The 18,200-nt window shown below is 35.0% G+C and overlaps 1 protein-coding gene across 2 annotated transcripts in view; it reads left to right on the plus strand.

Annotated features, from left to right (window-relative positions):
• The window catches only part of LOC136864670 (ankyrin-3), a 229,902-nt gene that overhangs the window by 133,792 nt on the left and 77,910 nt on the right, over positions 1–18,200 (plus strand). For both annotated transcript variants that reach the window (XM_067141968.2, XM_067141969.2), the window contains exons 7-11: positions 1,528–1,656; positions 1,828–2,025; positions 3,777–4,073; positions 8,510–8,707; positions 11,173–11,319. In XM_067141968.2, the coding sequence (XP_066998069.2) occupies positions 1,528–1,656; positions 1,828–2,025; positions 3,777–4,073; positions 8,510–8,707; positions 11,173–11,319 (969 nt within the window). The remainder of the gene's footprint in view (positions 1–1,527; positions 1,657–1,827; positions 2,026–3,776; positions 4,074–8,509; positions 8,708–11,172; positions 11,320–18,200) is intronic.

The raw sequence follows: 18,200 nt of genomic DNA on the forward strand, positions 1-18,200 counted from the left end.
TCCTGCTGTTGTTCGCACCTGTTTGTACCAGCAATCATTCTCGCTACCTTCATGTCTGTTACTTCTAACTGATGAATAAGATATCCTGAGTCCACCCAGCTTTCGCTCCCGTAAATCAAAGTTGGTCTGAAAACAGACCAATGTACAGATAGTTTCGTCCGGGAGCTGACTTCTTTCTTGCAGAACACTGTTGATCGCAACTGTGAGCTCACTGCATTAGCTTCACTACACCTTGATTCAATCTCACTTACTATATTACCATCCTGGGAGAACATACAACCTAAATACTTAAGTTCATCTACCTGTACCAGTTTTGTGTCATCAATCTGACATTCAGTTCTGTTGAATTTCGTACCTACCGACATCTATTTAGTCTTCGAAAGGCTAATTTTCATACCATACTCATTGCACCTATTTTCAAGTTCCAAGATATTAGACTGCAGGCTTTCGGCACAGTCTGCCATTAAGACCAAGTCGTCAGCATAGGCCAAACTGCTTACTACATTTCCACCTAACTGAATCCCTCCCTGCCATTTTATACCTTTCAGCAGATGATCCATGTAAACAACGAACAGCAAAGGTGAAAGATTACAGCCTTGTCTAACCCCTGTAAGTATCCTGAACCAAGAACTCATTCTACCATCAATTCTCACTGCAGCCCAATTGTCAACATAAATGCCTTTGATTGATTTTAACAATCTTACCCTTAATATAAACGTATAACTTACTTTAATTCCCCAGGATGGCGTTAATTTCCTAACACAATTCCTATGTGCCATGCAAAAGAATATTCAATTAAGTCCTTCAAATTCGTACACATATACACATATGTACGGTACATAACCTAATATTAGGAAATATTCCTTGTGACAGGCTAAAGTGTCTTCTTTCAATAAAATAATGTTCCATTCTACTTTTAATATCAAACATATTATTATTAACTTATCTAGATGAAACTCCTCCTAAAACACTATAAAACATGTCACATGAAGAAATTATTCAGTATGATCAAATCAGTCAACACATTCATCTAGGCAGTGTGGTAGTTTAAAGAACGTAATATTGATGACTGGATATCAGAAGACCTTATTCAAATAACACATATATCAGAAATGCATGTGATATCTACATCTAAATATAAATATTCACATTTACAAATAATAGGACAGATGTTACAAAGTACGGAACACAAATCGTTTGGTGAATTGTATGAAACTTGGTCAAATAAAATGTTTTCTTCATTGACATATTTTATAGCCTTATATTAACTGTTCTTTAGTACTGAAGAATGGTGTGTGTTTAACTGTATAGCTTCTATTCATGCATAACTGCTGGTAATATTTTGTGCATTTCCTTAATATTGCCCACGTAGGATAAATGTGATCTTCTAATTAATAGTGACCAGTTGACAAGCTAGAATGAAATTAAATCTTAGCGCGTTGACATAAAACACACACACACACACACACTGTTGCTTGTTGTGTAATTGTGAAGGATGAACTAAAACGTAACTCCTTATTTATCCAGAATGACCATAATCCTGATGTGACATCGAAGAGTGGCTTCACACCGCTGCATATTGCAGCACACTATGGCAATGAAAATATTGCCAACCTGTTGCTAAGCCGCGGAGCTGATGTCAACTATGCTGCAAAGGTATGTAATGTTCTATGAATTTTATTTTATAATGGGTGATTTATTTCAAAATGCAAGATGTATTTGAAGTAACCGTTACATTATAAGAAGAGGGCCATTAACATTACCATGATTCTTGATACATTTATTTTATATTTTGCAGATTATTCTATTGCATTTATTTCCTTCCAGCACAATATAACTCCTCTTCATGTGGCAGCAAAGTGGGGTAAATCAAACATGGTTTCCTTACTTTTGGAAAAAGGTGCGAATATTGAGTCAAAGACACGTGATGGGTTGACGCCTCTTCACTGTGCAGCTCGCTCAGGTCATGAGTTAGTTGTAGATACAATGCTGGATCGCGGGGCTCCCATCAGTTCCAAGACAAAGGTATATTTATTTCCTTGATGTTTCTTTCATTATGGAATATAATACGCATTCACAATTTTCATGAATTCCACTTATTTACAAAGGGTAGATATCTCGACTTGTTGTTTACTGTTTCCAGTGCAGTTTATCATGCTGATTTCTAATCTGGAAACCGTTTTGCTCTATCACGTCATATTTTGAAGATGCTGAAAAAGTTTTATTTTTCATTGGACAGCGTTCATCAAGAATTGTTTTCATAGTTTTTCGTTAATTTTCGTGCAAAGCCGAGTATTTTCATTCGCTTCTTCTTTATTGTCAGTGACACTGGACATTATGGGGTGCAGAGATTGCATAAATTCACCAGATCCGGTTTGCTACGTGTGTGGCTTTGTAAAAAACAAATCCAAAATGTGTTATGTGGTGCATTTGCATTCATCTTAGCTAAAGTCATGTCCATTAGCGCTCCGTGTAACAATCTGTGATTTCGTGAAACTTCTTTCTGCGAGTTTTTCCCTTGGTACAATGTTAAACATATTTAAATGGTTGATATCTCAAGAACGGTGGCTGATAGAGACAAATGGTTTGCATATCGTGAATCAACATGTTTCAGTTGTCTTAGAACGCGTGTTGGCTACCTAGATATCCACGGAAAGTCATATTTTGTTGATCAGTGTAATTTATGCATTTACGTTCCAAAACAAAATTTTAGTGCGTTCTACTATATCAACCCTCTTACAATTCTTGATTTGTCCGAAATATCTCAATAGTTTGACAGTCAGCGCAGGCATTTTCGTTACTTTGTAGATGTGTGAGTCTTATGAATCTAATCGAAGAGTACATTAACCAGAACCCATGCTAATTGTAATATTGAAGTAATCTCATACGTTGCCTTATTAGGGATGTGCACTTAAGCATTTCTACAACACCGACTGAGCTGGCTACGAGGTTTGAGTCGTGTGGCTTTTAGCTTACATTCGGGAGATAGAGGTTTCGAACCCTATTGTCGGCATCCCTGAAAATGGTTTTCCATTGTTTCCCATTTTAACACCAGGCAAATGTTGGGGCTGTACCCTAGTTAAGGCCATTTCCTTCCCACTCCTACCCCTGTCCTCTCTCCCATAGTCGTCGTAAGATCTGTATGAGATTGTGCAACGTAAGAAAAAGCATTTCAACAACATAGCAGGCAAACGCGTTCTTTGGAACAGTGGAATGTAAAATTGAAAAAATCAAATAAATCCAAGTCATGTTGAGAGTAAACTCTATAATTTAGAAATACTACATCTGACCATAGCCAATCAATTTTAAGGTATTGTTGATTCCGATAGTAGATAAAAAAGGAAAATATTTTATTTAGAGAACAATAGATGTAGCTTCTACTAGTGTCCTTAAACTCTTCAAAGCAAACTCATTTTCATTACGAAGAAAGAGGTCTGAGAATGCTACTGAATAAGGCAATTTTATGAATACATGTGAGGTTAGAATTCACATTCAACATTATTTCACTTTGCCTCGTATTTAATTATTTTGCTACCTCACTGTCAATTCCTATTTCCTTTTGCCTTTCCAACAGTATCATTAATTAACCATCCTGTTGAACATTCTAGGCAAATTCATTAATTTCCTCTTTGGTTACCATTATATCTCCAGACCTTAGTTACTTCCTATTAAATATTATTACAAGCTTCTAAATAGTATTATTCTCACTCACCAGCTAACTATTTCCATTCTTTATTTATTATTCACTCATGTTTACAATATCTCTCATATTTCAGAATGGACTGGCTCCCTTGCACATGGCATCACAAGGGGACCATGTCGACGCCGCCAGAATCTTATTATACCATCGTGCTCCAGTTGATGAAGTTACTGTCGATTATTTGACTGCTTTACATGTAGCTGCCCACTGTGGTCATGTGCGTGTTGCTAAGTTGTTGCTCGACCGAAAGGCTGACCCCAATGCCCGTGCTCTGAACGGTTTCACCCCTCTCCATATCGCTTGCAAGAAAAATAGGATAAAAGTAGTCGAATTACTGCTCAAACATGGTGCATCCATTGAAGCTACTACGGAGGTAAGTTACATGTCAAAACTAATAATTAATTTGGTACAATACTATATTTAAGACCCTTATAATGCAGATAAGAAAGCATAAAATGTTCGCAAATCTGTAGGGTTACTGTATTATCATAAGCACAATATTTGCCTCAGTAATTATCATCTTAATTCAAATTCCAGGGCACTCCTTCTATTCCAGGCTCATAAAATAATATTTTCACCTCACAATAATACACATCTTCAAACAGTTAGTTCATTCGTAGAAGAAGTAATTAAAATTTACTTTAGTCCTTGAATATCTCATTTCTAACTCTATTGGATTCTCATAACGTTATCAGAAATGCTACTTAGTAAAACTTTGTGCAGTAATTTGTAGGTTTACACCCAAGGAAGTCCTCGTGTACGAGAAAGTTACACAGTACCTTCAGTATCTACGATAATTTCATGTGGCAAACACATTGAAAGAGAAGGTCTTCGTATCTATCAGAATTTATTTCATTATCTTCGATATGTAAGGTATTTTTCATAACTTATTTTAGAATACCTCCACAGTACAGTTATGATGTTTAATTATACGATCCATTTTACTACTCTACAGACTATGAAACTTAACTGGATTCTTGCTCTTGCAACTGCTTATTTGAAATGCAGCCATTCAAAACTTACTTTAGTCAAGTGATAGGGTGGCATTTAAATTCAAATTCCTGGACAATCCTTTTATTCTACGCTCACAAAATAATATTTACATGCACTGCTATAGACCTCGCAATATTACACATCTTCTAACAGTTAGTTCATTCTTAGAGGAAATAACTTTTTTAACACGTCAAGCATCTACACAGATCCTAAACTGCTGCTGCTGCTATTACTATAACGACGACGACTGTGACAACCACCGCCACTACTGCTACTACTAATATAAGTTTGAATGACAAATTGTGAAGTAATAATTCATTTTACTCTAACTATTGTGGGGATGAAACTCAAGTTATCATAGAAGTCCTCTTTCATTCTCTTTACTCTAAGACTGTATTCACAGCACCATCACCTTTGTTGCATAAGTAAAATATGCTGCAGTTGGTAAAGTACAGATCACGTTCAACAAGAGTTCAATGTATGTTTCATTCAATACATTACCTCCGAGAGGTGAGAGGCTTCTAATATGTTTTTTTTTTCAGCAATACTCTAATTTGCTCATTGCAACAATATATACATTGAGCTCTTGTTGAACGCAATATGTACTTTACCAACTGCAACATATTTTACTTATGCAACAAAGGTGATGGTGCTGTGAATGTATTCTTACTGTGAAGAGAATTAAAGAGGACTTCTATGATAGCTCGAGTTTCGTCCCTATAGTAGTGAGAGTAAAATGAATTATTTGACTCAGATTCGGAGAGAAACTTCAAGTACTGGGAGTAAAATGAATTATTTGAGTCATATTCAGAGAGAAACCTCAAAATTATCGGCCGAGGTAAGATACTATCACCTCCAATCTACTTCAGATTTAATTTGATCTATGGCTGTTCCTCATTCCAAAATTCTTTAACATACACATATGTATATCTTTACAAGTAACATCAATATACTCCTGAGTTGGTATATCTTCGAGAGTTTTAAGGTAGAATAGCTTCAATGGGCTAAGTCATAAAGAACATTTAGTGTCCGTAGTCAATATGACCGCTTGCATATAGCTTTTAATCCGAAAGGAAGGGAAGTAAGGAACGTTTGAGAGCGATTTGTTATACATAGTACACGTTCCTGTAAAATATTACTAAATGTAGGGAGAAAAATATTTCCGAGGTTCTTTTCTCTAATTTTGAATTTGAAATTCCTGAAGTCATATGTTCAACACAAATGGGCTGATTATAATGTATGTACAGTAAGTACATCTTGCTGAACTCTTATGACAATTGACAGTGTGGTCCACCATCACCTTAATATTTATAAAGATATACAACCCCTCTAACACTGCTAGTACTTAACGTCGATATTGCCCTGCTTGCTATCTACATGCCAGCAACCTAAAATGAACCAGCCTTACACATAAAAACGACTATATGTAATTTTCGCGCCAAGATTAAAGGACCGTTTTACAAAAATACTCTTTATTACGTGTTGTTATAATACAGATAACGCTAATACGATCAAGTTAGTAGGTTGTGAAAAGTGATCTGTTTTGGTAGAACTTATACGAACGCAGTAAAATATCAGTCAGAGGTACGACACGGAAATAAAATGCGAGAGGTGAAAGGAGCATCTTTAAGAAGCAGGCTTTCTGCGAGCAAGAAATTTATCGTCTTTTTGGATGAATCGGTAAGGTACGGGTAGTGTATTTGAAATTTGAAAATGGATCCACGGTTCGAATCCCACTCTGTGCAGATATTGTTGAAGATATTCACAGCTTCATTGTACTTAGGTTCGGCAGTGTCTCTTCTTTGAGGCGATAATGCAATGCTATGTTAAGGATGTGTGCTGACTGAATTCTACTGCTGCTATGAAAGGTCATAATACAGAGATTAAGTTGTACATTTACTGATCTATACTCGCGACGTGTTACAGTGATGAAAACGTCAATATGTTATTACTCATCTACGGAGATACATAAGTCATTACAGTTGCAACGCCTGTAGCTCAAGCGATTTACTGAGAGAAGTGCATCGTCAGTCAATACGTTCCGAAGCACTGAATGACGTTTGTGTTCAAATGGGGCAATTGGAAGCAATCTTTCTGTTAGAAATACTCCTGTAACGTCTGTTCATCATGAAGATGTTTTAGACGCTGTACGGAACGTCCCTCATATTGGTACACAAGCAATTGTACAACACGCCGACAACATCCGTTCAAATGTTGTTGAGAGTATTACAAAAACAATAAACTTCATCCGCATCACCTGCGATTACATCAAAGCTTCACGATCTGATATCGATGCTTGGAGAATATTTTATCGATGGATATTATACAAAGTGGGCAGTGATTCGGCCTTTTTATCACTAGTCCTCTTTTCGGATGAATCACTTTACGTAACGTCCAATACAAAAGGACCTTTTCTGAGTCAGAAACATACCTTGATACTGAAGGTACGTTTTTCGTTTGATCTGAATGATGTCTATTTTAAGTAAATTCTATTCTGTGGAAATTAGTAGGAATGTGGCCGTATCATGTCCACAGCAAATTACAGTAAAATGAGGGTACTGTCTAGGTTCGTGCTTCTGCGCGACCTGGCTTCGTAACCATAGAGGTGCGTGCTTTTGCCGCCTTAGCTAGGACGAGGCCTAGCCTTCAGTAGGAATTTCACAATCTATATAGTATATTTTCAAATGCTTAATGTATTTTTTAACAAAGTAAATATTACTTGCAGCTGTGCCAGTTTTATGTATTCATTAGAGTTTATATAATTGAATTACTATAAGAGCTAACAATTCAGTCTCTGTTGTTGGACTTAAACTCAAACATACCGTGTACTAATCCTACACAGGAATAGGGATCTGTACTCTTTATATTTAACTGAGGGTTGCATAAAACTAAATTATAAAGGGCTGGTGGACCAGAGTACACATTTCTCAGTAGAAAATTACGTAGGTAAAATATATTTAGTGTTTTAGTTGTTATTGTATGTTTCAAATTAAATAGCCGGTCAGTTTATAAGATTACTAGATTATGATTCGGTTTATTTTTCTATTCGTATTACTTCATTGATGATGATCATTGCTTAAATGGGCCTACTATCCAAGTCAGCTACTTTTGTAGCTGCACTGATGGGTTATTCCAAATTATTTGTAATTGTCAAGCAGTTAGATATGGGGACACGCTTTGCCTTTAATGTGTTTTCTTTAGAAGAAATATATTCTGATGCAATAAATAGGAGCACAGAGGATGTTTCACTAAAAGCATTTGCAAACAGGTGGTTCTACTACTCATACACGTATGCCATGTATTTTTAGCTTTCTTAAACACTCGCTCCCTGAGTATGAAACTGTATCGAGACATTTGAATGAACGTATATTAAAAGTAAAAACATATCATTTATCTTGAACTAAATATACTTGTAACCAATAGTGTTCTCTCCTGCTGGAAAGTATTCAGAGAAAATAACGTACATCAGTACGAAGGGCAAAACTTTCCACATAATATGATCAGAAGATTTTGGGATTGCGTAATGGCACATAATTATCTTAGTTCTTAAGTAGAAGGGTTACTTGGAACACGACTCATTGCGATAATAAATCAAAGAGTTTTCAAATTGTGGGTACGTTTTGCATTGCATTTTCATTTGACCTGAATGATTTTTATTCTTAGTAAATTTCGGAGGGCAATTATGGTATTATAAATGATTGATTTTCACAAGAATTCGATGTATTTCTAGTTCATTATGAAATTATATGTATTATATTTTCTTCTTCATTAAGAATCCTTTAATGATATCTAATGCTGATGTCTTCTTTTATTCAGTCTGGCCTGACACCACTCCATGTGGCCAGCTTCATGGGTTGCATGAATATTGTGATCTACCTTCTTCAACACGATGCCAGTCCAGATGTTCCCACGGTGCGGGGTGAAACTCCCCTTCATTTGGCAGCCCGAGCTAATCAGACTGATATAATACGAATCTTACTGCGCAACGGAGCTCAAGTGGATGCCAGAGCGAGGGTAAGTATTCCTTCAAGTTCATTTACCAGTACATAATAGGCCAAGACATCAAGAGTTCCTGTCTCGGAATTCAGTAGCTTTGGCAAGATAATGTGGCAATACATTCCGTTTTTTCCCGAAAGTTTCTCTGGATATGCTGAAATGTCTCACTTTTTACAATGACAATTTTCAAAATGTATTTTACGCCGTGTGATGTTTTGATTTTGTAGTTTTCAGGTAGTTTGTTGTCCGTATATAGGTGTATTATATGCTTCGAACGGCACTTACAGGACACGTAGAGCTGCCTATTTTTCTATAATCTTTGGCTTTTACTTTTGTATATTTGTAAACAGTCACATTAAGAAACTGTTTAGACATGCCGAAACAAGTGTGTTAGTAGAGAAACTGTAGGATGTACGTTGTGGAAATATAAATTTGATATTCGACGTGGTGGTCGGTTTCATATTGTGAATCACATTAAGAAATACTCGTATAAACATCACGTGAGTGTTCAAACAAATACGAAATACAAATGTAAATCTGAACGTTCAAAAAAGTTTATCGATATAAATTATGTCCACCTTTTTTTTGAGGTCCCAGGTTTTCACTTAAACTCCTTTTAAATGTCCCGTTTTCATTAAAAAAGTATACACAATACGAAACGAAGATCAGCTCTAAGTGTCTCTAAAATGGACGTCTGATTTTAGGAATTTAATTATTGATAAAGTAGAGTATCTTAAATCAGTGTATATTTTATTCGAAATATGAACATGAAATTCAAGCTGTAAATTTGACAATAAGAAGAGCGTTAAGTGTGTATTACTTTTATTTCTAGCCAGCCGTTTCAATGAGTCGAAGTGATGGTTTCTTGTGTAATGTCCTGAACATATTACTGCATACGCTGCCTCCGTAATTTAAATACTGTACACACTACATAACTACATGCACTCACACCTTTGCAGAGAACACCACATACATTTCATACTTGATAAATATGGATCACTTTTCAATAGTTCTTCACCTAAGTGAAGAATTGTGAATCCATATCACTTAAACGAGAAGAAAATATCAATTGAAATTATATTTGAACTTATAAACACCATGAATACAATAGTTTTGCTATAATATGAAATCTCATAGTAGAAGACGCAATTCCTCTTTCTATAGACAAGCTTAACTTTACTCCTTATGAACATCTTTAGCATATTCAAGGTCTGAATATGAACCGAAGCAGCAGCACTTGTAACTCTCTGTCTGAAATATTTCACAGGAGCACTAGGGTGGGAGATCCTAATAATGTTCAAAACATTAGTTTTTATAGTAGGTTGCAAGTGTATAAATATTCGGTGAAAGGATAGAAAAGTAGATGTTGAAGTGTTAAATGTAATATAGGACACATAATTCAGAAGTAATTTTGAAGGTTGGCAGCTCAGCAGTTGTTGAAACAATGTATATGACATCGGAACATTTACAAGGGGAAAATTGTTATGAAAGAGAAGGCCAAAAGTATTTCGAAATAGATTGTTTGGGTATGTTAATAGGTCTAAAGGATGGACAGGGCCAGTGTAGATGTTGACACTAAGTATTAAGTAAAATGGCAAGACTCGTTGGGGATAAATGAAGGAATAGGTAAGGTAGATATTGAGATATGGTATTAATGCGCTGTATTCGAGTGCATCTGTAGTAGGTTGTTATGAATGAGGCCAGTGATAAATTAATGCATGGATAACATACTATGTAATTAAACTTGATTTTTATAGAATCAGGCACCTTGTAGATCAATTCCTGTGGAGAAGATCTATGTGTTCTAATTTGTCTTTACATTTGCTAATCATTGACACACACTATCTCTCTCTCTCTCTAAATATTTTCATTGATTCAATTGCATTCTTGGGCACTTTTACCACTCAATCTTTTGAAGACATTGGACTGTAAAAATATTGAACTTTACATTACAGTACCGTACATTCGCTTACAATACATTTCAACATTTTAATGTAAATTCCTCTTGTGTCTCATTGAGAAAAGGGTAAATAAAGGAGTAAAGCAATAGGAACAAAACGAAAACAACAGGGATGACTGAAAATGAGATTCACATACAGAGACAAAAGTTGTTCGTGCATTTTATTGCTTCCATTTTTTCTTCGGATTAAGATTATTTCACTGGCTCTTGCTAACATTTTAAATTGCAATCATCTGGGAATAAAAATCTTGTAGATATGTTTGTACTGCACGTTGCACTTACTCAATAAAATCTCCAACACAGCTAATTCAGGTTCTCGTTAAATGTAATTTCATTACTGCATTATTGTATTCCAATAAAAATGACAGTTTGTAGATAAAATATAATTGATTTTAGCTTTGTCGTTTCGACATTCTAAGGAATTTTAACATATATATTTCAATACTGAGAACTTTTGTGTGCAATTTATTTTGTTATCGTAGTGTAATGAGAGTCAATTAAGAGTCAACACTTTTTTTTTCAGGAGCAACAAACTCCTCTTCATATTGCATCTCGTCTTGGCAATGTGGATATTGTGATGTTGCTGCTGCAGCACGGTGCAGCAGTTGATTCAACAACAAAAGACATGTATACTGCTCTTCACATCGCTGGCAAGGAGGGGCAGGAAGAGGTAAAGTACCTTGTTGGCCGAAGGATAATGGATCACATTGATACAATATACCTCATGGAAAGATTTCGACATAAACGCCAGGAATATTTCATATAGATATGGTATACATTTTAAATATCGTTTGATGTTCCCACATATGCTTCTACTTAACAATGAGAAGGTACTTTGGTTTTAATATGTACTGAAATAGACGCTAAATACAAGGTGCTGTTGTTATCTGCATATTTAGTTCCAGTTCTGACAAACAGTTAATCAACCGCACAGTAAAAATAATTGCATTTTAAAATCATAAAACATTAATCAAATGTTCCCTTCGAGAATATTGTTGTTATTATTTAGACTAATTCGGTGAAGATTCGAAAAATAAGTCGAGTGTATTTTGTTCACAGGAGAGGGATATACAAACACAGATACTCATATTATTCTTCTGCTTCTCGAACACCGAAAGCTTTTATATAAGGAAATACCGAAGTTTTGAAAATGTGAAATAATTTCATAGAGCAGAGGTGATTTATTTTCAAAACTCCCAAGTTACTGTCTCCCTCCCTTCTGAGTAGGTTCAGTTCAAAATGTGGGTGAAATGTTCGTAATTTTATTTACCAGATTTCTTAATTCTTCTTCGGATAACGGACCAAGGAGTAAACATACACGCATACATAAATACATACATACATACATACATACATACATACATACATACATACATACATACATACGTGCATACATTTGCTCATTTATACTTTCATACTTGCATGCACCTGGTAAGTACCCGTGTGGATTGGGTCATGTAGCTATCAGCTTGCATTCGGGAGATAGTGGGTTCGAATCCCACTGTCGGCAGTCCTGAAGATGGTTTTCCGTAGTTTCCAATTTTCACACCAGTCAAATGCTGGGGCTGTACCTTAATTAAGGCCACAGTTGCCTCTTTCCCATTCCTAACCATTTCCTCTACCATAGTCGCCATAAGACCTATATGTGTCGGTGCGACGTAAAGCAAATTCTAAAACTAAGAAAATCTTACTTGCATCGTGTTTGTTACCAAGCACGTTAAGAAACTTTCCTTGGTGGAACTGAAATGCCAAATCTGAGTGAGTCAATGTCATACTACAGGAAAACCTTTGGTGGATTTCCAGAATGTGGATTTCCTCTTCTCACATTCACTCCCAAAATATTCTGGGGTAGTACCTTTACTCAAATCTCAGGGTGACGATGCCGAATTAATGATACCAGTATACGCATTCACTAACACTCCAATACACCATATTATCAGTCGGTCCCCACATGTACCAATGCGGATTTGATTTTAATATGTCCACGATATCTAAAATGTATCAGGAACAACAAGAAAGTTATCAAAATAGAGTTATGGCTGGCATTTTAATTCAATGAAACAAACTGGTGAAGGAAACTCTGGATTTTCTATTTTATAAAATTAATTTCCTAAATACAGTAGGAATTGATAACACAGTGATGCTAGTTCTCCTATTTGAAGAACTTTTACGTAAATACTTCGTATTTGAGTACCTAGTAGAAAGAAATTGTCTCAACAACAAAACTACTGCTATAGCTTCTATTTCGTCCTTAACTGGCTATTAGAAATATATTCTGCGGGTTTTATTTTACATGAATGTAAGATTTCAACTCCAATTTGACCTCATTTACACTAATTTACCATGTTTTAGTGTAAAATTTTGATTTAACTGAAGTTGTATTGAATCAAATGCTTCAGCTGCAGCACACTCAAGTAAGATGTTACTAAACAAAATCGGTGATGGCTTTTGATATAAGGACGTTTTAGTCCATCAGCTCCGTGAACAGATGCATGTGTGAGAAACCCTTCTGATAATCTGTTACTGTGATATACGTTGTAACCTTTGTGCTATATTTATATGGATAGCTATTGGTGGTGAGGAGCATATCAGTGACATGAGGTGAACCAAAGTGCTGAGAGGAGCGAGAAGTCAAGACCCACATCGAGCTTTCAATTTTCTATACCTAATCAGATGGTATGAGCACCAGGTTCAAATCTTGATTCTGACAATGACCATCCTGAAAGTCTGTTTGTCTTTCTCGCTTCTTTCAGGTTAATGCTGGATGTTATCATAATCCAATTTAATGTTTCATTTACCTTACTCTCATTCACCAATAGATGGGACAAAACTCCACATTATCATTGTAGTTGGTAGCACAGAATGTTTTTTCACTCAAGTTTCCAAGCACATGAATGACGGAGGAGTGGGAGAGATGAAGAGGCAAAGATTCCTTGTAGTTTAAGAAATTTGTAGAACTATGGAACACACTTGTTGATTGTCTGCACATTTTCACTAGTTTGCTCAAAGCATTGTTCTACACGTTTTGCCTCAGAGTTTCGTATAGCCAACAAGAAAGAAACATACATAAACATTCATGTACGAACCTCTTCCCGCTCGCCTACATCGAGTGGCAAGGAAAAGCAGAACTCACTCAGCTTGACCCGCCACTTTCCGCGCGCCTATCAGTACTGTATTCCATCAGCTCATCCTGTCCATTCTCAGGCTTCCGTACTGCTTCAATACATTTATTTTCAGTGGTACTTTTCATCTGGAATTCCTTTGTAAACAACGTTATTTATATATTGCAGAATGGTCAATAAATATACATTATGTATCCAATTTTAATTTTCTGATAAAATGATCAGCTTTCATACCAATCTTTGTTGAAGCAGTAACCCCCAATGCTGCCTCATAGTAAACAGTATTGTTTAATGATTTCTATATTACAACAAAGAAACAGTCCATAACGTGATTGATATGTATCCAGAACTTTTCCGGCAGATTTTCTGGTTTGCACTCTATAGTTGCATTTCAGATACGTGTCAAAAGCAGTTGATTTCGTTTAAATGATTGGGTACAACCGTAGGACAAACGGCAAAGAAAAAATTAGTTAATGTTAATAAGTATGCAGTATTTGATTTGCTACAAATTGGAGTCAAATATTAGGTATTCTCATACAGTGAATACTTTTGGCCCATTATGATAAATTTAAACAATATTAATTGTTTTCCATAGGAGTGTGTATTTCATATTGAAACTAATTGTCCATATTCCTTAATGTGAAATCTAGGAGCTGCAAGATCTGGATTTCATATTATTATGCTTCATACTAGAATATACTAGGAAATCTCCCTTACGTGCTGAAAACTTTTTCAGGTATGCCCTCATTATAAATATGGAATGAATCTTTCAAGTAAAGTAATACTTCTTACCCTACGTTTTCTATAATGTACCATTAGTCTCTTCTGCCATAACTTTGCCTTAGAGACCGAATTACACTTTGAAACAAATTATATTTGATCTTGAGCAGCGCATAACCGAAGGCTTTCCACTTACTTCATTTATGCCGGGTAATGACAGTCTTGTTTATATCATTAAATAGTGTTGCTAATTTAGTGAACGGGAACACACTTTCTTCGATCACCTTACATAACAGAGTTCAACAATATGTACTGTAGCTTGGTATAATTATTTCAAAGATTAGAAGGAACTTGTTTGAAACACACAAAATTGGAGAAAAATGACTCAGTCCTTGCTGAATGTCATAGTAATTTAAGGCAGACAGTCTAAATGACTGGGAATCTTTCTCATTTTATTTCTTTTCTTATATATTTTGTTGCTATCACACCTGCTTGATGTTCTATCAGAACACTTATATATGAATCTGTATTTTATGTTAGATAAATAAATTTGTAACATTACTGGATGGGAATAATGCACACAATAGACATAAATTGTAAACTAGAATTGTAAGTGTCTTAATAATGTATCATGCTGATATACTTATGTTTATGTTTGAGTGCTGTCGAAAGAAAAAAATGTGATCAGAAATTTCAGTGTTATTTTTGTGAGATATAATAGCTCACTAATATTTAAGAGATAATATATTATTCGATTATCAAGAAACAGTGTTGTAATTTTCACAGTAGTAGCTATAAGTTATTTAAAATGGTGCATGTTGCTTGTGTCATTGCCTTATATATTTTGTTGATTGCCACTGTTATGCTTCATGCACTTCAGTATTCCTTGTGATTTTCTTTTATGTATGACACTTAATTTGTGTGTAGTTGAGACTTCTTAGTTTCCATTCTACTTTCATAAGTTCATCTCATTTTCCTACTATGAATATTACTATTTCAATTTTTTTTAATCTGGAATATTTTCCAGCTCTAATTAACTTGATTTCAACACAGAAGTAAAGTGAAATATAACAGCCCTTGATGATTATTATTGTAATGAATGAATCTGATTATTCAGTGTGAAGCTAGGACTATCCTCTCTGTATAAAATGAGTAGTGCATGCACTGGATATGGATATTGGAATTGTTCACTCCTTGAAGATTTCATTGCTCAGTGGCCCCTGGGTATTGTGACAGGAAATTCGAGTTGTTCCAAGCTGTAGAATTATTTTGAAATGTGAATGCTGTAGTTACTTGGTAAATAACATTGGACATCCTTATCACTGCAGTTTAGATCTGTGTAATAGCACTGAGGTAATCTGCTTTCTCCTGAGATTGCTTGAATAACAACCATCATTTTAAAATGAGAAATGTTCTACCCTGATTAATGTAAATCTCATTACCATTGTAATAAATTCACTGCACAGTATATTAGAAAATCATAAAATATAGTGGCATCATGTTCGTATCGTATGTATCATAACTGCATGTGGCGGATAACTAGGCACTAAATGAATAAGATTCATATTATGCTTGTACATGCATAGCAGCTATAGGTACCACAAGTGATGAATAACTCATCAATATTACTTTGCTAACGACCATGGAATTATTGAGGTTATTCCAGGCGTACAACTTTTCGGGATAATGCTCCTGACCTTCACCATTAATGACCATAAATCTTCAGAACATAATCTAATCAACCTTTAAGGTTACATTTCAGTTATCTAAATTTCTCTCTCTCTCTCTCTCTCTCTCTCTCTCTCTCTCTCTCTCTCTCTCTCTCTCTCTCTCTCTGTATCTCTTTCAATTCTTCTTTCAAATTATCTCACTTTAGGCAGAATTTTAAATTCCTCCATAGTCACATTGAATTGCATAAGCAAAGGAAACCATTCAACGTGTCTGAAGTTTGTGAAACACAGTTGTAATTCTGATCCAGTGAATCCTTTTGGCCTGTTGTGATAAATTTAAACAGTATTAATTGTTTTCCATGGGAGAGTGTATTTCATATTGAAACTAAATCGTCAACATTCCTTAATGTGAACTCTAGAAGCTGCAAAATCTGGATTTTATATTATTATGCTTCATACTGGAATATACTAAGAAATCTCCCTTAAGTTTTGAAAGATTTTTTAAGTATGTCCTCATTAAAAATATGGAACGAATCTTTCAATAAAGTAATACTTCTTACCCTACGTTTTCATTAAATGTACCATTAATAATGTAGTTGGGACACTTGAAACAATAATCACGTCATCTTCCACTTTTAACAGATAAATATTAGATAATAGAGCACATATCCCTGTACCGAATATACTTTTATGACAGAAATAATAACCTTAAAATTCAGGAGTGAAATTCGTAGTTTGGCCGTTCTAGAAACATATAGTAAAGCATCAGAAATGAATACCATACTATGGTGTAACTTCAGTTCATAATCGGTTGTCTTGAGAACTGTACTTTATGTGAAAAAGGAATGAAAGGGGGCTCCCTAATTTTTCAGTTTCTAAATGTGTAGATCACATGGTATTTAAGCATATTTTCTACAAGTGGAAGAATTAATAGTCAGCCCCTCCATCTCATCCTTTTCCTATTGCAATTAATTTATCCGAAGTGATATTATCATCATTTTGCGTAAGGATTATTCAGTTTTTTGACACCTAACAGCGAACTTAAAGTAGAAAATCATATTATGGAATAAAATGTAAATAAAAGTGGATGAGAAGGTAAAACAAATGTTTAATTCAATAATTATTGGTTTGGTATCTCCGGGGCCTGCGTGGAAGTATTTCTCTACCCCATTTAAATGCCTGAAATTCAGATTACACAGTTCTATCACTCTTATCATCTGCTGTAGGTACAGATGTGTTGCATTCAAGGTTATAAAATCCCTTGAGTCCTGCATTAAGTACTTTGATGAATTATTATTTTTTATTTCATTTTGTCTTGGTGGCCAAAATATACACTGTACTTTAAATTGCTTGAAAATTGAACTGTAAAATGGAGAACATGTTCTGTTAGTAGGGATGCCAGGTTTCCAAATTAACAGTGCAGGTTCATACCAATCATCCTTATTCATTTATCAAGGTACTAATTCAGGGTATACTATTTAGCTAAGAGGGTAGCGAAATTAGTACTAATGCATTTACATTTATTAATGCATTGCTTGCTTCTGGGAGATGCCACAAACTTATAGTAGAAACGTTTTTCATGTCACTAGCCCATTTTGTTTCACTTTTTATTTTTACTTTCGCTCTGTATGCAGACTTATGACATGTATTACTATTCTCAATTGTGTAAGGTAGTCCATAATCTTATCTCATTAAGAAGGATCACCAAAACACTGTAGAATGGTGGAATATTTATGCATATGCTAACAGTCAACCAAAACCCCTACAAGTAACCCGTCAAACTAAATTATACGTACTGAAAATCAGATTGAATTCTCATATCATCAAGCCTTTTAAAAGATAAGTAACTTTGAATTACAATTTCTTGGAATAAGATTTCCCTTAGTATTCTCATGATATTCTGCCCTTGAAGACAATACCGGCACCTGGCAACCCTATATTTTATCAGGAACATATTTGTGCCTGTTATTGTAATATGATCATGAGTGTCACTGGTGTATATTTGAACAGTGGAATTCCTTAAGTAAAATCAAGTTGTT

The sequence above is a fragment of the Anabrus simplex genome, chromosome 2 (genome assembly GCF_040414725.1).
Source record: "Anabrus simplex isolate iqAnaSimp1 chromosome 2, ASM4041472v1, whole genome shotgun sequence".
Lineage (NCBI taxonomy): Eukaryota > Metazoa > Arthropoda > Insecta > Orthoptera > Tettigoniidae > Anabrus > Anabrus simplex.